The sequence below is a fragment of the Gobio gobio genome (assembly GCF_949357685.1).
Source record: "Gobio gobio genome assembly, chromosome: 17".
Taxonomy (NCBI): Eukaryota; Metazoa; Chordata; class Actinopteri; order Cypriniformes; family Gobionidae; genus Gobio; species Gobio gobio.
This window is the reverse complement of record NC_137110.1, coordinates 46,558,101-46,581,075: the sequence shown is the minus strand read 5'-3', so window position 1 is coordinate 46,581,075 and position 22,975 is coordinate 46,558,101. Positions and strand designations below refer to the sequence as shown.

At 37.1% G+C, this 22,975-nt stretch overlaps 1 protein-coding gene across 1 annotated transcript in view; it reads left to right on the top strand.

Annotated features, from left to right (window-relative positions):
* The window catches only part of tgm2b (transglutaminase 2b), a 28,168-nt gene extending 5,193 nt beyond the window's left edge, over positions 1–22,975 (top strand). Inside the window, exons 2-13 of the mRNA XM_079840225.1 lie at positions 1,870–2,049; positions 10,381–10,599; positions 10,726–10,844; positions 12,734–12,862; positions 13,220–13,400; positions 15,454–15,589; positions 15,688–15,791; positions 17,298–17,537; positions 17,609–17,887; positions 18,933–19,093; positions 19,189–19,325; positions 22,392–22,975. Of these exons, the coding sequence (XP_079696351.1) occupies positions 1,870–2,049; positions 10,381–10,599; positions 10,726–10,844; positions 12,734–12,862; positions 13,220–13,400; positions 15,454–15,589; positions 15,688–15,791; positions 17,298–17,537; positions 17,609–17,887; positions 18,933–19,093; positions 19,189–19,325; positions 22,392–22,542 (2,036 nt within the window). The 3' untranslated portion in view covers positions 22,543–22,975. The remainder of the gene's footprint in view (positions 1–1,869; positions 2,050–10,380; positions 10,600–10,725; positions 10,845–12,733; positions 12,863–13,219; positions 13,401–15,453; positions 15,590–15,687; positions 15,792–17,297; positions 17,538–17,608; positions 17,888–18,932; positions 19,094–19,188; positions 19,326–22,391) is intronic.

The window sequence follows — 22,975 nt, the reverse complement described above, 5'->3', positions numbered from 1 at the left end:
TCACTTTGACAGTGAATAACTTTACATCTGAGGCGTTTAAAGACTCCATTTGTCCATTGTTTATTTCTTAAGAAACACGACAATGTATAAAAGGCTCCATTATCTTGTATCTCACACTATCACCCCGTAGAAGCCATTTTTGTAATAATAGGCTAACGTTTGCGTCATAACCACGCGACTCTCTGTCGTGCAGTAGAGAAATTATCGTTAGCTCACAGGCAATCTTTTACTGTCAATGAGGCAATCGGGGGGACGTGGAGGCATAAAGTCCTATGACAAAATAATTAAAGTTGCTCCTGCTCACGCTCTCCATCGCTGCAAGATTCGGTGATTTCAGATTTGACTTTGCACAACTACTAGAAGGCTTACAACTGTCAGACAGGTTGCTCACATCACATCTACGTCGTCAAGCTCAGTCTGAGGCTGCGCAGTACATCAGCCATCAGGAAGTGAGTGCTTCTAACTGACTTCAATTTTGTCCGTTGAAGCCTATGGGGTCGCTGTGTCCATTTCTTTTACTGTCTATGCTTCTAGACACAACTCTTCTTCTCCATTTTTAGTGTATTTCTGTGGCAGAATTACAGTGCCACATACTGGTCTGGCATGAATCAGCTTTTTGAACGAATCAATTGACTCAATGATTCAATGACTAATATAGATTAAGATAGTCAAATGCTTCGTTACTTGAATGAATCAGCTGTTTGAATGAATTGTTTGAATCTCAATGACTCACTCGTTAAATGCGACTTGCTACCACCTACTGGCGGTTTTAATTTCACAGTTAAAGTATCTTTTCATGTTTTAAATAATTTCCAATATCAATATTATTCAAAATGTTATGTTTTAAACATCATGTTTTAAATACAGCCCTATTGTGTCTTATTATAATACATTTGTATTAAATTTATGAAATTGATACAAAAGATGTAAAAAATAAATGTATCAAGGTAAAGATGATTTCTGTCACTTCTGTGAACTGACCACCTCACAGAATATGAAGAATATCATTAACTTTAGGAGTCAGCTGACCATGGCAGTCCTAAACCTGCCAAAGTACCAGCACAATAAACACACTCAGCAAAATATCGTCTAATTATCGTTATCGAGAAAATCCCAGAAAATATCGAGATTTCTTTTTTTTGTCAATATCACACACCCCTACTAATTACTCAAATCTTACTTAGTCACTCTTCAAGAACTACTAGTGATCTGAGGTTTTCACTTTAAAATAATTGTCCAGATCACTAGTAACTGCATTTTATGACTATATTGAGAGTAAAAAAGATGATTGATGATACGTCTCAGACACATAATATAATGTTGTGATTAGTAATTAATTGGTAATTCTTTATAATTTGTTGATAGTTCTTAATGAGGCCAGTCTCATTCAGTAATTATTGATTACCTAATATGGAACTACAGTATCTCAGTCATAAATGTGATATTACACTGTCAGAAAAAAAGGTACATTGCTGTCACTGGGGCGGTACCCTAAGGTACATAACAAAAAAGGTACTAATATGTACCTTTAAGGTATTAATATGTACCTTTAAGGTACTAATATGCACTCTTAAAGTACTAAAATGTACCTTTCAGGGGTGAGTAAGGTACAAAGATGTACCTTTTCACTTTTGTACCTTAGGGTACCGCCCCAGTGACAGCCCTGTACCTTTTTTTCTGAGAGTGTACTTACTGTTTAGCTAAGCTTGTAGTAGTACTTGTCCTGCATTACTTCCTGCATAGTTACGTATTAATGACGGACCATTATTCTAAACTTGTATAATGATGGTCAGGGATTTTGTATACTGGTGTGTGCAGTCATGTTCATGCAGGTAGAGCAGTAAAGATCTTTATCCTCTGTTCTTTCAGCTCTGGACATCGGCACCTGGGATCTGGCGTGTAAGTTCAATAACACGGACCACCACACGGAGCTGAACGGCACGGATCGGCTGATTGTACGGCGAGGACAGGCCTTCACCATTAACCTGTATCTGAACTCTGGCTCTTATCAGCCTGGATCCAGTCAGCTGCACATCACTGCAGAGACAGGTAATGCAGCGTAACTGCACAGGTGCATGTGTTTACAGAGAGTGTATTTTTGACATCAGGTTTGTTGACATGTCTTTGGACATGTTTAAGCCTGCCTTAAATCCTTCCTAAACTAGCCTACGGTGGTTTACTCATCTTGGCTGGATTAGCTGGTCAAGCATGACCACCTGACAAGTGCTCAAAACACTTTGAAAACCATCAAAACAGACCAGCCCATGCAGCCTGACCAGGGTATTGACTTGCATGGTGGCCAGTTAAAGCTTTTTGTTAATAGCTGGGATTTCTGAAGCATTTCTGAAACTCATTTTTAACTCTGAACTCACTTTAACACTCAGGCTCACTGCTTTAAGAAATATGAAAAAGACACCCATGTTTATAAAATAGTTTGTCATAATCCATTCATCTCCACATCCCCTTACAATATTATGTAGGAAATTTTAGAAGCAATTGTTCAACTGTTTTATTTCAAGTTCAAGATCAAGTTCATTCTTTATTAAAGATCAAGAAGTTGATGTTGAGGATGAAGGTTAGCACTGTCAGGGATCTTGTTGGACTTTTCCATGTTAAAGTAAGAGCTGAGAGGAGAAGCTGGAACAAGAGATAACAAAGACATTATTGAACAGAAAGGCAGGCAGCAGTGGTGTAACCGCTGGCGTACAGACAGGAAAAGATCTGCTCAGACTCAGATAACACTAATGTTAAGAAAACAAGACCATCTGGCTCGTTTAACGGAATCCGTGACATAAGATATATGAGATATCGCCCATGTACATTTCTTAAAAGTTATCATTACTGTCAAGTAAATGAATATTCAGAAAAATATTCTCTCTTCGTCTTTCTTAGTTGCACGAGCCAATGTATATACAGTATATAAATCTTGTTTTATTACGTTTAATAAGCACAAACATATCTTTTGCATGCATTGACAGTGACAAGCAATTTGTCTGACTATCTATTCAAAAGTGGTGCACAATGTGACACAGTCAGCCAATCAAAAGATTCTGGGCCCTATCATACACCCGGCGCAATGCGATGCAAGTGTTTTTGCTAGTTTCAGCCCGACGCAGTTATCATTTTCACATCCAGTGCCACGTTGTTTAAATAGCAAATGCACTCATGCCCATCTGTTCACCCATGGGCGTGCTGGTCTGAAAACGAGGTGTGTTCAGGCGCATTGTTGGAGCGTTTATATTTTGAGGAACTGAAAACGACCCCATTGACCAACAAAAACCTGGTCTTAAGTCAATAGAGCAGTATTTGTTGTGTTATTTATAGGGCGTGTTAGTAATATGTGCCTATAGGCGGGTGTACAACGTGCGTACACTGCTTATTACACACACAGGGATGCGCAACAGCACACAAACATTTTTAAATATTAAAAATAAAAGGATTTCTCTCTGGAGAACCGTTCAGTCTTTCCGCTCGCGAATTCATGTACATAGCGGATCCGCAATGGTGCAAGCGCAACTGGCTTTTAAAGGGAATGGGAGATGAGACTCTGATTGGTTTATTGCACGTTACGCCCAAAACACACCCATGACTCATTAATAGACTAGGTACAACCCTTTTAGACCATGTGCCTGCCGCGCAGACTGTTTTGCCGTCGCCATGCACTGCAGACCATGCGCTCAGATCATTAAAATAGGGCCCAATATGTTTAATGTACAGTGGAAGATTTCATAGTGGGCGGGGCTACCCATGATGATGCTGCAGAAACCAATCATAATGCACCATTGCACGTCACTTGTAACAGTTTCGACTGGTTCGGGGAAAAAAAATTCAGATTGATGTTATATTAAAGTTGGCACGAAACGGAAGTTGTGCTAATCTTTTCTTCCCTATTGTGATGTATATCCGGCTTCTGGAACAAGAGGGGCAGGGCTTGATTTTGATTTCATGGTGACTTTAAAGAGGACATCATACAAGCATTGTTTTCTTACACCCAGACAAACTAAAAGTCCCCTAATTCTTTCCCAACAAAGATCAGCACATTGGCTGACACTAGCGTTTACATGGAGCACTGTAATTGGTTTAAAAGTCCAATCCGAGTGAAAATGCTCCTTATAAACACCTCAATCGGAATAAAAATGCCCAAACCGAATGAAATTGTAATCGGTTTGAGAGGGGCGGGATATTAACCTTTTCATGAACCGATCAAACAAAAAATTCCACCATGTAAACGACCTGAGTGTACGTCTTTCTCGCGCGCCGCACTCACACCAGGCTAATGTTGACAAGAGAGTGAAATAAATTTTTCTGTATTAAACTTTTTATTTCGTAACAAGTTATGAACATAATGTTGGAATAATGACACAAACATAATCTGGCTACAGCATCTCATCTTGACAGGGTTTGTCCGAGGCTTCAACTGTGCCTGACAGAAGAATGAATTTTTCTGAGGTGATTCTTACACTTTACAACAAACAATAAATAGCTTTTATAAAACGGTACAAGTCCTGGTGGCCGTTGAGAGTTGCCATGGCAACGGGGAACATTCAAGCTGTTGGAGAAGTTTGCGTTTACGTTTCTCGTAAATTATATATATAAAAAAAGTTCAACAACTGCTTCAAATTGGTTAAGTAACATTACCCACAGTCTACTTCAATTACTTTTGTTAATATTTATACCTCTGTGATTATGGTATCTTTTCTTAATCATCTGAAATATCTATGCGTTTAGTAGGCTATGTATCTACTAGTAATGATACGGAGCAGGTCTTGAATGCTTTCATTCATGTTTCACCGTATACCCTGTTTTTATAAAAAATGTGGGTGCATTTTATTGTTAATTTTGTGTTTTTCAAAATAAATGAATTGAATTCATCTTGAGTCCGCGTTCATCATTCACAGCTTTTGAAAAAGCCATTGTATATAGGACACAAATTAGGTTAAACTACTGCATGTCCGCTCACAGAAAAATAAATAAATATAAAAATGACCAACACAGAACTATTGATCCACGAACGTCGCAGTTAATATAACTGGCAAAGTTATGAATCTATGCGACAGACAAACGGTGTGCGCACGTCACAAAATGATTCCGATTGAAAGTCAGCACATGTAAACAGTCCACCGAATCTTTAAATCAGAAGGACAAAAAAGTGCGCATGTAAATGTGGCTACTGTTGTTTGAGTTATGCTGTTGTACTGACAGGAAATGTTGAGCGAGGAGTGCTTTTCTGGAGTACTTCCAAATCTGAGCACATGGAATTCCAGTGTGTGCCCTTTAAACGCAGGGTCAACAACTCAATGAAATGTGAGGTTCAGAGACTGATGCCGCAGCTGTAGACACATTCCTGACTGCTGTTAAGGAATAAAAGAAAGGGGAATTTTGGTGTGAATATTGAGAAATCTTTAAGTTTAGAACAATGTGAACTTTGTGACTCCATGAGAAGCCTAATGAGCTCAGATGAAACAATGCATTCCTATGGATTCACACTTCACGGAAATTTTGACCTGGAACAAAGCAGCATTTAATAAACCAGCAACATTATAGCTGATGCATTTTCAGAGGATACTTTGAAGATCCCAGCTAACAGGAAACATTCTCATACCTTCCCTAACGTTCTGGCAAGGATCTCTCAAATGTTCTTCCTGTAACGTTAATAGAATGTTCGTTCAGAGTTATCTGGCTGGTCTTTAACCCTCTGGTGCTCTTCGGTCATTTCTGACCGGAAAATTTTCTGTTTTGAAATTTTAAAAATCACTTTTAAATTTCTAGCATTAGGTATGTAAACACACCAAAAAATTGGGGTCATGATTCGAGCATGCTAATTGGTCGTAAAAAAAAAAATTGCGTTCATCAAAAACACAAAAATTCTCCAAATATTTGTGTGTACAATCTACAAATCGGCCACGATGCTGAAAAAAAGGCGTGATTCGAGCATGCTAAGTGGTCATAAAAAAATACTCCCGCTTGTGCTCTTCGGTCAAAAATGACACCATAGGAAATTAATGGGAAATCTGCAAAAACACAAATTCACAGAAAAAATCTATTTCTAACAAAACAAAACAAAAGTAAAACTTTATAATAAATAGTCTTTGAGATTTTTTAAATATATATTCAAATCCATCAACAACAAAAAAAATCATTAAATGTGTTCAAAACAGAACTAGGGAATTCTCAAGCCTCTCCATAGAAACCTCTAGTGATTACACCCATGGTTGCATGATTTCTTAAATAATTCCAAAAGAGGGCGCTAATCTGCCTTCAAAAAAAAATATTTTGAAGGCCTCTATTTTAACCTGAAATACTGCAATAATTTAAAAAAATAATTATAATTTTTAATGGCAAACATAGACCATAATTATTGCATAAATATAAAAAAATACCATCAAATCATCTCAAAATACAAAATTAAAAAGAAAAAATATTATTGAAGAAAAATAAATTGCACTGGTTTTACTGGGGTGGAGGAAGTAGGGCTGTAACGATTTGACCAAAAATAAAAACCTTGATTAATTGAACATCTGACCTCGATTACGATTAATGAACGATTATTTTGCTTCTTCTTTTTTTTTGCCTTGTTTTTGAGTAAGTTCCTGATAAGGTTTGTACTGTAAATATTTTCTACTATTAAAGGTGGAATTTTTTTTTCCTAATGAAAAAGTGCATTTCTTTGTGATTTTAAAATACTTGAATGAAACGGTTCACTTTCAGCAGTTATTGTCTATAGGGCAGATTTCTGTTTGTTGTACATCAGATACAGATAAATTAACACTGTAGGCCTACATTACATTTATCTGAATGCATCAATGAGAGAGTGATTGTGTGTGAATAACTCATACCGTCTCTATTCATTATTAAGCTGTGGTGTGTACTTACTGCAAAGGTATTAAAATGTATGCCTATAACGGTTGAGTTTCTAAGCTACTTTAGTGACTTTACTTTAGTCACAGGACAGCGTTTACACTGCGTTTCTGCGCTGCTCTCTGCGCGCGATCTTCACGTGACGCAGGTGAAAGATCTGCCTTCAGGGCGCGCGCGTGTTGTCAGAGACACGGCTCGGCTCTGTGTCACAGAAAGAAGCTGAGCACTGAACGGATACGTATTGTTGTTTTTGAATAGTGCACAATCGCTTTAAATGTTGAAACTGGCAAGCCTTAAACGCATACTTGAAAAACTTTATGAGCACGAAAGTGAAAGCGGCTTCGGGGCTTGCGCGCGCCGTCTCTGTGTGTGTGTGTGTGTGTGTGTCGGTGGCAGCGCGTATAGGCTATAAGAACAGCAATTAACTGACCTGTATAAACTGTGTAAAACATGCAGTTACTACAGTGATTCTGGGCATCTATAAACACAGATAACTGCTCCTGCATCTCTGTGTGCCTGCAAACTGCACTTTTGATGTGACTGACGGGGCTGAGTCACGTGAAAACCGAAATAACCGACATGGGAAAAATATGTCGGTTAGAGGTTCTGAATGTCAGTTTCGGTTATTTTTCGATTAATCATACAGCCCTAGGAGGAAGTTTAATATTTAGGTGTCCGGTCACTTATGACCGGGAAGACAACCAATGCAACCCATAAATGGAGAGCACCAGAGGGTTAATAATGTTCTCTAAATGTTAGCACAAAAATCAAGTAGCGTTAGTTCTGGCAGGTCACGTTAGTTACGCTCATATCAGCTGACTGTCAGCTGATCACGTCTACCAATAGGAATACGATATCACAGCATGCATATAAGCTCCTTCAGTACTATCAGCAGCTATCGCGTTTCTCCGGAGCTAATTACCCTCCTCCATCCCCAGCTCCTCCTCTCGTCAGTCAGGATTTGGCATTCTTATTCCCCTTGAATCAGACTAAATTTCCGAATTATGTTGTACATTTTAATATTAACATTAATGCTATCTGCAATACATTGTTGGTTGTGTTCTGTTTATCCTAGAGGGGTTTATCACTGCTCTCCTTGCTCTTATCCATAGGCTGCATGGATGCACCGGGAGTTCTTGCCCAGAACAGAACCATACCGGCAATCCAAACTATATGCTAATAGTCAATCATCTTTGACGATAGTGATCCTGACAGAACCATTATTTATACATCATTCATGGAACATTTTTTCTTTATGTTTCAGTTGGACGTTCATCTAAAAATGTTTAAATGTTGCTACTTGTTTCAGAACGTTCAAAGAACATCCAAAAGTAACATTCCCATAATGTTTAAAGAATCGAATGTTTCCTTAATGTTTGTATAAGCAAGAAATGGATGTTTTTTAACGTTCAGAGAACGTTCAAAAATAAAATTTTCATAACGTTAGCAAAACGTTCATAGAACATTCACCATCAGATTATTTTGATGACTTTTGTTCCACTGTGCTTGCTGCAATTGTGAAATGGGAAGTTCACAAATAAGCAGTAAAAAATGCTTTTTTTTGCAATACACCACTTTTGAAGAAAAAAATTATTTTGTTATTGTGAAGTCTGGGCTGCGTTTAGCCGCGACAAAACGTTGCAAAACGTTTTTAAACAGAAACGGTGGTGCGTTGAACACCCTGTTCTGATGACGCAAGAGTTGCATTTATGGCAGCTGAGAAGGCCATTCTTTGTGTTCTATTTGAAGAATTTTCAGAGCCTGATGAAATCGGTATAAATACGTGTTTAATACTGCGCTCAATATTACAGTCACTGCCCTTGCCATCCAGAATAAAAGAGAACATCCCAATTGTTGTGATCCAACATTTGCCTCGCATTTCAGGATTAAAAGAGAAAAAATGTCTTCTAATATCTTCAATTGTTGTGTATACCGAGCTGCAGCAGACACATTTGTAAACCACTTTACTTGTACGAGCTGCCTCTTTAATACCGTGTGGTTGCTGCTGATTGGGCTGACATTTTTGACACACCCACCAAACAAGAGAAAACATTTTGCAAACCCGTTGCACACCGTTTCCAGCAAACATGTCATTCATCCCGGAAAACGTAGAAAAAAGTTTGGGCCCCGGTTTGAGCTTGAACGTGCCCCTGGCATTTGAAAAAATATAAGGGGTCACTAACTTTGCCAATTCTTTCACTGTTTTTTGAATATTTTTACTGAAATGTGTCCTATGGTGTGACAGAAATTAGAACGTAGGGGTGTAGCACCAAAGGACAGAAATGGACACTTTTATAGTGGTTCCAAAAAAGAAAAATTCTGAGACAAAATTTTACCATGTGGACATGTCATGGGCTTCACAGTAACACGATCTTATAGGGTCCTTCAACTACCGTAATTAAACTTGTCAGTGGAATTGCCCGATTTTAAATCAGGATATAGTGTCACACCGGAGGACTTGGTTTTCAGTGACTAAGTGTATCACGTTCCAACGCTTTTAGAAATACATGGATGAAATAAAATGATGGTCATTTACTAAAATAGACACTTATAAAATTATGCCTGAGGTATTCATTTGTATGCTTTTCTTTTTAATTTATAAAAGTTGTAATTTATTGAACCATGCTTGAGTCACACCATAGAACAATTTTGAGATTTGGGTCAAACATTTAAAACATCTAAAGACAAAGCAGTTTTTATATCAACAGGCCCATGTAAGACAAAGAAAAGTTTAACAATTTACTGCATTTTAAATGATGACAATGCTAATTATATTCATACTTTATATATATATACTTTTATCTGGTGTGACAGTGAAAATGCCATGTCACGCCAATAACCCAAATATTATTAGAATTTAAAATAGCTGATTTCTATGTGAATATATTGTAAAATGTAATTTATTCCTGTGATCAAAGCTGAATTTTCAGCATCATTTCTCCAGTCTTCAGTGTCACATGATCCTTCAGAAATCATTCTGATATGATTTAGTGCTCAAAAAACATTTCTGATTATTATCAATGTTGAAAAAAATTTTTTGTGGAAACTTTGATATATATATATATATATATATATATATATATATATATATATATATATATATATATATATATATATATATATATATATATATATATATATATATATATATATATATATATAAATATAAATATATATATATATATATATATATACATACACACATATATATATATATATAACAATGTTCAGGATTCTTTGATAATTAGAAAGTTCAAAAGAACAGCATTTATTTGAAATAGAATTATATAAATTAACATTATATATTTAATCTTCTCAATATTTATTTTAAAATGTGGAAAATAAATAAAATATGTATGTCTTCCCTGGTCACTTTTTATAAGCATTTAATATTTTTGGGGAGAATTTCCATAAAATTACATTGAAACTTTCCAAACACACAGCTCTTCCTTAAACTTGCATCAGAAATGGCATTAGTTGCAAAGGTAGGATTGGTCAGTAACAAATGTGATGGTTTGACAGGCCCTCAGCCCGTGGAGCAGTACGGCACCAGGGCCGTCTTTGGCCTCAGTGATGAGATGGACAGCTCGTGTTGGAGCGCCGCAGTGACCAGTCCGCCCGCCGACACCGTCTGTCTTTCTGTCTGCGCCGCACCGGACGCTCCCATCGGCCGGTACGTCCTGACTCTAGATGGGCGCATCCAGTTTGAGTTCATACTGCTGTTCAATCCCTGGTGTCCGAGTAAGTAAAAACAGATGCGTTTGGGTGTTGCACACACGCCTTAAGGTTACAGACACAGATATCCTGTTCCTTATATTAACTGGTGAATAAGATCTCTGCGTACTCAACCCATAATCTGACTCACAGGAGATGTGGTGTACATGGACAGCGAGGAGAAACTGGCGGAGTATGTTTTGGCCCAGGATGGCATCATCTTCAGGGGCGATACCGAATACCCCGTCCCGTTAGCCTGGGACTTTGGACAGGTACCAACATGCACGATTACACGGGTTCATAATCGCATGATTTCACCTCCTAAATGAGCTCTGCTCTAACACGTCTAACACACGACAGCAGAGACACAAATGAAGGTACAATAACACAAAGAATCAAGGCTTGGTGAGAAACATTTCACATGTGTGAAACCCACAAAGGTTGTCAAGAAATCATTTTAGTATTATTTACTGTCATAATATTTATTCATATTTAATGTTTTTACTTTTCTGTTGTGTTTTTGTCCATTTCTGTTTCTATTTTATATTATATTTGTTTCAGTTTTAGTCATTTTAGTACTTCTAAAAAGTTTTGTTTATTATTTCTATACTGCCATAATATTTATTGATATTTTGAATGAGCTTTTATATTAATTTTCTGTTTTCATGTACATTTTAGTTCAAATTTTCTGTTGTGTTTTGTCATTTTATTCGTTTTTTGTAAATGTCTGTTCATATATATATATATATATATATATATTTTTTTTTTTTTTTTTTTCAGTTGTCTCATTTTAATTCTTCTTTTATTACTTTGTTTATTATTTTTATACCATCATATTTAATACAATTTTGAATTAGTTGTTGTTTTAGTTAAAGTTTTCGGTGTTTGTAATTTTTTATTATTATTATTTAAATTCTATTTATATCAATTTTATTTCAGTTTTACTTTTTTTTAGTTCTGTTTATTATTTTTATACTGTCATGATATTTATTATTTTGAATTAGTTTTTTGTTTTGTTATTTTCTGTATTCGTTTTTAGTTAAGGTTTTCTGTTGTGTGTTTTGTCATTTGTCATTTTATTCGTTTTTTGTAAATGTCTGTTTATATAATTTTTATTTCAGTTGTACTACTTTTATTACTTCTTTTATTACTTTCTTTATTATTTTTATACTATCATATTTAACAAAAAATTTAATTAGTTCATTTTTTATTTTGTTTAATTTTAAATTTTAGTTAAAGTTTTCGGTGTTTTGTAATTGTTTTTGTTAATTATTATTTAAATTATATTTATATTATTTTTATTTCAGTTTTAGTCATTTTAGTACTTCTAAAATGAGTTCTGTTTATTATTTTTATACTGTTATGATATTTATTATTTTGAATTAGTTTTTTGTTTTGTTATTTTCTCTATTAATTTTTAGTTAAAGTTTTCTGTTGTGTGTTTTTGCCATTTCATTAGTTTAAAAAATCTATTTATATAATCATTTCAATTTTAGTCATTTTAGTACTTCTAAAATTAGTTCTGTTTATTATTTCTATACTGTCATTATATTTATTAATATTTTGAATTAGTTGTTTATATTATGTTATCATTTTAATTTTAGTTAAAGTTTTCTGTTGTGTGTTTTTGTCATTTTTATTAGTTTAAAAAAATATATGTCTATTTATAGAATTTGTATTTCAGTTTTAGTAATTTTACTATAACTTAAACTAAATGAAAATTTGAATTTTTGCCTTGGCAACTAAAATAATTAAAAAAAAATTAGATATCATTTTATTTAAATTTTAGGTAATGATAATCACACGGGTCCAAATTTCTCATATGACATACAGTAATTTGTGTGGATCACCTGCTCTTGGAAAAATCCACTGAGAAATGTTGGGCAGTGTTCATATTGAGATCTCTGGTTTTTGAATGCAGAAGTCTTAGACTCTTGTGAAAATCTAGCGGAGACACATGTGTGATTACGGCTGTCTTTTCCTCAGGCTAAACATCTGAGAAGCAGGAGTTTCAGAATGTGCCCTCCATTTCATCTAATTGCTTGCTGGATCTCAGATTGTTCTTTCTTACAGGCACTTTTTGTTTTAGTGAAGCAAAGTGTGCAAGAGTGTATTATTTGCACATGTTGTAATAGTGTCTCTGTTGTGTTTTGTCCTGTAGTTTGAGGAGGGCATACTGGACACTTGTTTAAGAATCCTTGACATGAACCCTAAACACAAAAGGAATCCTGGGAAGGACTGTTCTGGACGCAGAAACGTCATCTATGTCTCACGAGTGCTCAGTGCTATGGTCAGGACACATCATAAGCAAACATAAACATAAAACAAATGTCATCACCACGTCCCTTTAGGGGCTCTGTAGTTTTCAACACTGATGTTTCAACATTAAAATGTTTCTTGAGCAGCAAATCCGCATATTAGAATAAATCTTTGCTGCTATATATTTTGTCCAAAACAATATATTTTATAATGCAGCGTGATTATATCATTAATGCTTGGATCATCTGATATCTAGATATGCAGCTCACTAGTTTCTGAAACAAAATTATTAATGTTTTTCTGTGAGAAAGTTATTATTCATCCATTCATATCATGTGATTTTCTGTAAATTTCAAGACAGTGGAAGTATAAGGATTTTCCTCCTCAGATTAACAGCAATGACAGGGATGATGGTGTCCTGGAGGGCTGCTGGAAAGACACGTTTGAAGGTGGCGTGAGTCCCATGTCCTGGAGGGGAAGTGTTCAGATCCTGAGGACGTGGTACAGCACTTCCTGTATGGGGGTGAAATATGGGCAGTGCTGGGTCTTTGCAGCCGTCGCCTGTACAGGTATTAAATTATCCTATTAGATGATGTAGTGCTTCTCAAGGGTCACAATTTGAAAAACAATTGGTTACCCAGTGTAACCTACGGAGCCCCTAAAGGAACTTCACAAGTTCACACTTAAATATAATCAGATACAGTACAAAAAATGTGTATTTCAGCCTCTTCTTTGGGGAGATTATCTGAACGTGCTCCTCCCGAACTTTGTTAATACAACATCATATGGTTTAGGAAAAAATATGAGATGGGAGGAAAAATTCACTCGCAAAATGTTTCCCAGAGAAACGTATTCCGAGAGACTTTGCGTTCGCAGGGGAAATTTCTCTGGGGAACACAAACATTATGCGAGCGAACGCAAAGTTTCTCAAAGGAACGAAAAATGCTTCAAAATGTTTAAGTTCCTCTGAGAAACGTTGTATTCTGAGAAACTTTGCGTTTGCAAAGATCACAAAAGTTCCGTGAGCGGACAACATTTTTCAGGGAATGCAAAATGCTACAAAATGTTTACATTCCCCCAAGAACCTTTGAGTTCGCGCACAAAATTTTTACATTGCCCTGAGAAACTTTAAGGTTGCCACTTGTGCAATAAGTAAATAAATATTCTACGGTCAACTGTTAGTGGTATTATAACAAAGTGGAAGCAATTGGGAACAACAGCAACTCAGCCACGAAGTGATGGGCCACGTAAAATCACAAAGCGGGGTCAGCACATGCTGAGGCACACAGTGTGCAGAAGTCGCCAATAGCAACAGACGTCAAGTACAGTGCATAGAGAGCTTCATGGAATGGGTTTCCATGGCTAAGCAGCTCATCCAAGCCTTACATCACTAAGTGCAATGCAAAGCGTGGGATGCAGTGGGGTAAAGCACGCCGCCACTGGACTCTAGAGCAGTGGAGACGTGTTCTCTGGAGTGACCAATCACGCTTCTCTGTCTGGCAATCTGATGGACGAGTCTGGGTTTGGTGGTTGCCAAGAGAACGGTACTTGCCTGACTGCATTGTGCCAAGTGTAAAGTTTGGTGGAGGGGGGATTATGGTGTGGGGTTGTTTTTCAGGGGTTGGGCTTGGCCCCTTAGTTCCAGTGAAAGGAACTATTAATGCTTCAGCATACCAAGATATTTTGGACAATTTCATGCTCCCAACTTTGTGGGAACGGTTTGGGGAGGGCCGCTTCCTGTTCCAACATGACTGCGCTCCAGTGCACAAAGCAAGGTCCATAAAGACATGGATGAGTGAGTTTGGTGTGGAGGAACTTGACTGGCCTGCACAGAGTCCTGACCTCAACCCGATAGAACACCTTTTGGATGAATTAGAGCTGAGACTGAGAGCCAGGCCTTCTCGTTCAACGTCAGTGCCTGACCTCACAAATGTGCTTCTAGAAGAATGGTCAAAAATTCCCATAAACACACTCCTAAACCTTGTGGAAAGCCTTCCCAGAAGAGTTGAAGCTGTTATAGCTGCAAAGGGTGGACCAACTCTATATTAAACCCTACGGATTAAAAATGGGATGGCATTAAACTTCATGAGCATGTAAAGGCAGGCGTCCCAAAACTTTTGGCAATATAGTGTATATTAGCCTCCAAAGTGGAGGGGCAAAATTTTATAGACTATATATCTGTAATTTGGTAATATAGTTGAAAATATTACCAAAACCAGTTTACAGTAAAACAGTAATTCAGTATAATGCAGTATTTTACTTCTACGGTTGCCTTATGCATCTACAAAAGTGTAAATGTTCCTATGCACTTTATTTTACAGTGTCCTTGTTACACGTTACATATAGTTTCTATAGTAATTACTATAAATCCAACTAAACCTAACCCTATAGTAAGTACATGTAGTTGATTAATATTACTCAGTACTTAAATGTTTAATTATACAGTAACAAGGACACCTTTTGCATGTTGTTGGCCTATGCCATTCATTATTTTGGTTCAGCATTAGGCCTCCAGTCAATGTCTAAAGGAATGCCAGTTGAGAACCAGTGCATCGTACTGAAAGAACAAGAGAACAGAGGAACATGCAGACAGATGACTCGGGTTCTTGTGTTTGTCCTCAGTGTCTCGCGCTCTAGGAATCCCATGCAGGGTGGTAACAAACTACTATTCCGCCCATGATACCAACAGCAACCTTGTGATCGAGCGTTACTACAACGAGAAAGGTGAAACAGACAGCAGCACCAGAGATATGATATGGTATGAAGAACGACTTCTTTTAAAACACTTTTATATATAGCACTTTATCAAATCAATATGTGTAAATGTCATTGTATAAAACTGTTTTTCTGCTGAAGGAACTACCACTGCTGGGTTGAGTGCTGGATGACCCGACCCGACCTCGCTCCGGGTTTTGACGGCTGGCAGGCGAGTGACCCGACGCCACAGGAGAAAAGTGAAGGTGCGTAGACGGCTCTCGTCTTCCTGTTATACAAGAAATCCTCAAACTTAAAGGAATAGTTCACCAAAAATGAACATTCTGCACTGCAAATTTGTTTTCCTCTATAAATATCTAAACGTTCTTAAATCAAGATACATTTATTTTGAGAAGCAGAATGTCTTGTTTGCTGAAATATTTATCAAAATTGAGTGCGTTTATGCTTAAAACAAGACAAAATATGTCAGTGGGGTAAGAAAAATTAATCAAACTTAATTCAAAGGGAAAACAAGATAATTTTCCTGACCCCAATGGCAGATATATTTGTTCCTGTTTTAAGCAAAAACTCAATTAATTTTTAAACATTTTTCAGAAAATAAAATAAAATGTAATATCTTATGTAATTTTGCTTCTTAAGTAAGTGAGAAAAACAAGACACAAATACTGAGTAAAAATCTATCGAGATGGATAGATGGCTGGATGTGGATGATATGGATATAGATGGATGGCTGGATGTGGATGATATGGATATAGATGGATGGCTGGATGTGGATGATATGGATATAGATGGATGGCTGGATGTGGATGATATGGATATAGATGGATGACTGGATGTGGATGCATATGGATGAATGGATGGATCGATGGATGGATATGGATATAAATGGATGGCTGGATGTGGATGATATGGATGGATGGATGGATGGATATAGATGGATGGCTGGATGTGGATGGATATGGATGGATGGATATAGATGGATGGATATGGATGGATGGATGGATGGATGTGGATGGTTGATATGGATGGATATAGATGGATGGATGTGGATGGATATGGATGGTTGGATATGGATGGATGGATATGGATGGTTGGATAAGGATGGATGGATATAGATGGATGGTAATGGATGGTTAGATATGGATGGATGGGTATAGATGGATGGATGTGGATGGAAATGGATGGATGGATGTGGATGGATGGATATAGATGGATGGATAGATGTGGATGGATATGGATATGGATGGATGGATGATGGATGTGGATGGATGGATATGGATATAGATGGATGTGGATGGATATAGATATGGATGGATAGATGTGGATGGATGGATGGATGGATGGATATAGACGGATGGCTGGATGTGGATGGATATGGATATAGATGGATGGATATGGATGATGGATATGGATATAGATGGATGGATATGGATATAGATGGATGGATATGGATGGATATGGATATGGATATAGATGGATGGATATGGATGATGGATATGGATATAGATGGATGGATATGGATAGAGATGGATGGATATGGATGGATGGATATGGATATAGCGGATGGATGGATGAATGATATATATGGATGGATATGGATTATATAGATAGATAGAATAGTAGAACAATAAAACAACAGATAATTTAATCCTAGATTTGTGAAGAGATACAAATCATACAATTGCTTTATTTAATGAACAGATTGAACAAAAATAAAGAAAACACATCAGCTGAAATCTGTTTCCTCTCAGGCGTGTTCTGCTGCGGGCCGGTTCCTGTGCGGGCCATAAAAGAGGGAGAGCTCACCTTAAAATATGATGCACCGTTTGTGTTTGCGGAGGTGAACGCAGACTTGGTGCACTACCTGAAGCATAAAGATGGGAGCACAAGAAAAATCACGAGTGAACAAAAAGTGGGACAGAAGATCAGCACCAAGAGCGTAGGCCGAGATGAGAGAGAAGACATCACACACCTGTACAAATATCCTGAAGGTAGGAATAAACATTCAAGTGCACTTCCATTCAATATCACAAAATGTTTATTTTGCGATGACCTCTTCCAGGTTCTGTGGAGGAGAGGCAGGTTTTTGAGAAAGCAAACCACCAGAACAAGTTGCAAAAGCAGCAGCAGGCCAACACGGGGCTGCACGTCACCATCAAGCTGTCGAGCGGGATCAGGAAGGGCTGCGACTTTGACGTCTTTGCAATAGTGACGAATAACACAGAGGAGGATAAGAAGTGCCGTCTGGTGTTTGCGTCCCGTGCCATGTCTTATAACGGAGTCATCGGTCGGGAGTGCGGCTTTAAAGACTTGCTCAATGTGGAACTGGCACCTGGAGGAGGTGGGCGGCCTGCGCTTTCATTAGGGCACAGCTGTATGGATTTTATGTGTGATTCAGAATGCAAAGCCAATGCAAGCCTAAGCTATTTTATGCACAGACATTTGATAAACTCTTGCCCCAATTAAGTACAAAGGTTGCTTTGAGTGTGTATATAATGCCTGCTAGCAACGCATAGGCCAAGCATTCACATATACATTTGCATATGCATAATATATTAGTAAAGTGATTGTGATGCATGGCTTAGAGTGGCCTATGGCTTTTGTAGAACTGAGGGAATGGCTATTTTTAACAAAAGGTTATTTTAAATAGACAGTTATCCAATTTTCAATAAATTGTATTTTTTTTTGTTTTATTGTTAGTTAGTAGTAGTAATAATAATTTTTGGTTACACTTTTTTTAAGGTGTCTGTGTTACAGTGTAATTATACATTTATGTACTGAGTAATAATAATTAACTACATGCACTTACTATAGGGTTAGGGTAAGATTATGGTTTGGTTTGGTTTAGGGTTAGTTGAATGTAATTATGCATAATTTATAGTTATTAATATAGTAAGTTCATGTAATGTGTAACAAGGACACTGTAAAATAAAATGTTACCAATTTTTTTGTAATATATATATATATATATATATATATATATATATATATATGTATATATACCTATATATTTTGTATTTATATAATATATTGAAATAATATTAAACAGAACTGATACTACGTACATTTTTATTGTATATACACAAATATATATATATATAGTATAAAATAAATATAAAATTAATAGTATAAATAAATTGTATATATATTGAAGTAATATTATGAAGTAGAATTGATACTGACTTTGACATATTATTTTTAATAAATTGTGTACATGCTTTAATTATTATTAGTAGTAATAACAATTTATTTTTAAATGTATTATTATTATTATTAGTATTACATGTATATAATATTAACCATAATTGATACTGACTTTCCATTTCATTTTATTGAATTATTCTTTGATTATTTTGTGTCTTCACTGTGTTGTGTGTTTGTTCCAGAGAGGAAGGTTCCCCTGAAGCTGAACTACAGTAAATACTGTAATAATCTAATGGAGGACAATCTCATCCGTCTGGGCGCTCTGCTGATCGACTACGGCACCAGGGAAGCCACCATGGCCATGCGTGACGTCGTGCTGGACGACCCCGATATCAAAATCAGGGTACGACCACCTCATTCGCCTCGATCACAAGTGGACATGACAACAACAGTCGTGCGCAGGCTATCAGATGCATGCTGATGTATGTGTCGTTCTAGATTCTGGGAGAACCCAAAGCGAACCGTAAGCTGGCGGCAGAGCTCACCTTGCAGAACCCGCTGCCTGAACCCTTGCAAGGCTGCTGCTTCACCATAGAGGGCGCCAACCTCACGGGCGGCAGCAGCATCACAGAGAAGTAAGAACACAAACCGCCTTTAGTAGAAAGAGAAAGTACAACAGAGAGTGAGGGACGATGCTACATACACACTGCAGAGGTTTAGTGATCAGCTTGAAGTGCCCCTATTATGCTTTTTCAGATATGACCTTTCATGTAGTGTGTAATAGAGCCGTTTGTGAATGTAAAAGCTCTGCAAAGATTCAAAGATCAAATTGCAGATCAATTTAGTGATTGTCTCTCAAAAGAAAGAAGTGATTCTGAACTGAAATTAGTCGTCTGTAAATCCACTCTCATGCATGCTATCCGTACTAAATAGTATTCGAAAAAATAATTAGTATGTCCCAAATCGTAGTATGTTGAAAAGAGTGTTCCAAAGATTCCCGGATGGTCTACTATTTCCGGTCAGAATTCGAAGTGCAGATCGACGCGCACTCTAACGGCTGATATTGCCCACAACCCATTGAAAGATGGACGTGGATTCGATTAGAACTACAAACGCGGATAAAAAGTGTTGAAAAACTACAAACATGACGTTTATGCGAGTCCGACGGTTAAGTAGAGAGGATTAGATAAAGGGGTTTGAGTGAGCAATTATCCGCATTTAACCTGATGAAAAAATATGAATTCAATATTATCCACATTATATTTCATCTGCAGCAGCATTGTGAACTTTTGTAATTATACGTTGGGCCATTAACTTTGCAAACACATGAGAGGAGTCTCTGCATTAAAGACCCATGAATGGCAGATCAACTACTACATTTTTCTCCGAAGGAAATGAAACTGAATGTGGAGGATTTGAACTGTGATTGACTGTGATCAACCGATGATTGACAGGGCAGTTTAAACGGTGACGGGATGCACGTTACTAAGCAACAGAGTCCGTTATAGATGACGAAGTAGTACGTCCCAAAGCTTGCATACACTCTAAAAAAAAAGGCTCGTAATCATAGGGGAACCTTTTTTAGTGCTATATAGCACCAATTTTGGTTCTTCAGTGGTTCTTCAGCGGTTCTTCAGAGGTGCTATATAGCACCTTAGTCAAAGAACCGGTGAAGAACCGGTGAAGAACCTCTGAAGAACCGCTGAAGAACCTCTAAAGAACCGCTGAAGAACCACTGAAGCACCAAAATTGGTGCTATATAGCACTAAAAAAGGTTCCCCTATGATTACGAGCCAAGAACCATTTTTGGTGCCATATAGAACCTTTTTTTTTTAGAGTGTACTCTTCTGCTACACACTCAAAAGTTTGTACTTTTTCTTCACAAAAAGAGTGCATACTTTTAGGCCATAGTATAAGTAGGCGAATTGGGACGCAGCATCACTTTCTGCTGAACCTGCATAGGTTTGTAACTCATTTGCATAATGCCATTCCATTGGCTGCCAGTGAACAGCATCTGCTTTGCCCCGCCCTCAAACTGTAGTTGTAGTTGAGACTGGAAGAGTTTGGTTCGTGTTGTTCATGTGGAGAAGACGCTGTTTTCTGCTGCCAAAGCAAATCCACTTTGATGAGATTGATACAGTAAAACCGACGCCATCGTTAATGTTCATATCACTGTGTATCAAGAGCTGAGAATCAGATATGATAATGAGTGTTTGGTTTCCGAAATGTGTAGGCTGCAAACCAATCAGAACAGAGCAGCTCATGGAAAGGTGGAGTTTAGAGAGATTGAATCTTGGAATTTACCATTTCAGACACTGTTAAAGGGTTAGTTCACCCAAAAATGAAAATTCTGTCATTAATTACTCACCCTCATGTCGTTCGACACCCGTAAGACCTCCGTTCATCTTCGGAACACAAATGAAGATATTTTAGTTGAAAGCTGATGGCTGAGAAAGGCTTCAGATAGGTCTCCATTGGCATTCAGTACATTTACACTCCCAAGACTCCCAAGTCACTGTGGTGAGATGGACTTTGTAACGACGTTTTAAGTGCCTTTTATGGGTCTTATGAGTGTGAATGTACTGAATGCCAATGGAGGCCTATCTGAAGCCTTTCTCAGCCATCAGCTTTCAACTAAAATATCTTCATTTGTGTTCCGAATATGAACGGAGGTCTTACGGGTGTCGAACGACATGAGGGTGAGTAATTAATGACGGAATTTTCATTTTTGGGTGAACTAACCCTTTAAATAAAAGAGCTGATGCTGCCATGAATATTATTAGAAAATTAAACTGATTGTAGGAGACTCCCAAACAAAATTAGGAGCCTTTAAAATAGCATAAAAGGGGTACTTTAAATAATATTTTTTGTGTGTGATATACAGAAGTCACTAGCCTGGGGGCTTCCATCCACATATATTTATGCACATTTTGGAATATCACTTGGAAAAAATGCTGTATGGAAGTATACAGTGTACTAACCCAAGAATGTACTGAGCAATATAAGGTAGCATGGGTGGTTCAGAGAACTAATAATTATCCACTTATTGTAATAGTTAATTGAAAGATTTGGTGTGGACATGATTTTCACTTCGAATTTTGCTATAGCAAAGTTCACAAATGATTACAAGGAAACGGCAAGTAACACACTGAATCAAACATGGCATTTCGAAGTAGAAAGACACTTACAAGTAAAACATACTCTATCTTTGTTTTAGTTACAACTTCAAACCCCCCCCACCCTGTTTTTTACAGTGCATGTATATGCAGAACAGGACTGTAAAATGAAGTGCTACCCATAAATTCATATGCTCGATTGTGATGGAAAATGTTTATTCGGCAAGATGATGTTCATAAACTATGATGAAAACACATTTAACGAATAAATTCATAGATGTGTATTAAAGTCTTTGCCTCGACAAATCATGTGACTGAGTAATTCACCATCAGACCATTAGCAACACATTGAATCTCAGCTGTTCTGTTTAGCTTTTTTTTGTTTTAAACTCCCCAAAATCCCAGATTTTTAAGGTGGTCTCAGACTTGAACCGACTGAACCTTTAAACACAGCGAGGATACGCCACACACTGCTCTCTGCTAATAGTGTCTAATAGTTTATATCTGAATAAACGCTATTGAGACTAGAAATGTGAAAAGAGCTGAATCTGAGATGTGTAACGTGTAAATATTTATTCGTCTCAGGCTGGAGTCCACCATCGAACCTGGGCAGGAGGCCAAAGTTAAAATCTACTTCACTCCCACTCAGTCCGGCCTGCGCAAACTCGTGGTGGATTTTGACAGTGACAAGCTGGGCCACGTTAGAGGATACAGGAATGTCATCATCGGAAAATGAGTCTTCGCCGGTGAAAAATTGAATCAGAAATCATCTATTTCCCATGTACTCGTCATTATTTAGAGAGCATCACAATATCTTTTATATACTGTATTTTTTGAAGAATGTGAAAAGCCAAGACGTCACAATGTTTCTGGCTTCTTAGCAGTACATACTCTACTACACGCACCGCATGTTTTTAAGCAAAGTACAAAGTATTCAATCTTTTCATTTTTAGGACACAGAAGCATGCACATTCCTGGATGTGTGTTTGGAGCCATATTGCATTGTGGGGAATATTATACCTTAAAAAAACAAAAGAATGAAAATGCATTGATTTGATGGCAGATTTTTCAGATGAGAGAGTAAACGTTTTACATGCATCTTTATGCTTTTGCTTCAAATATATTTTTATATTCAGCTGTGACTTTTTCATTAAAAAATTATGCTATAA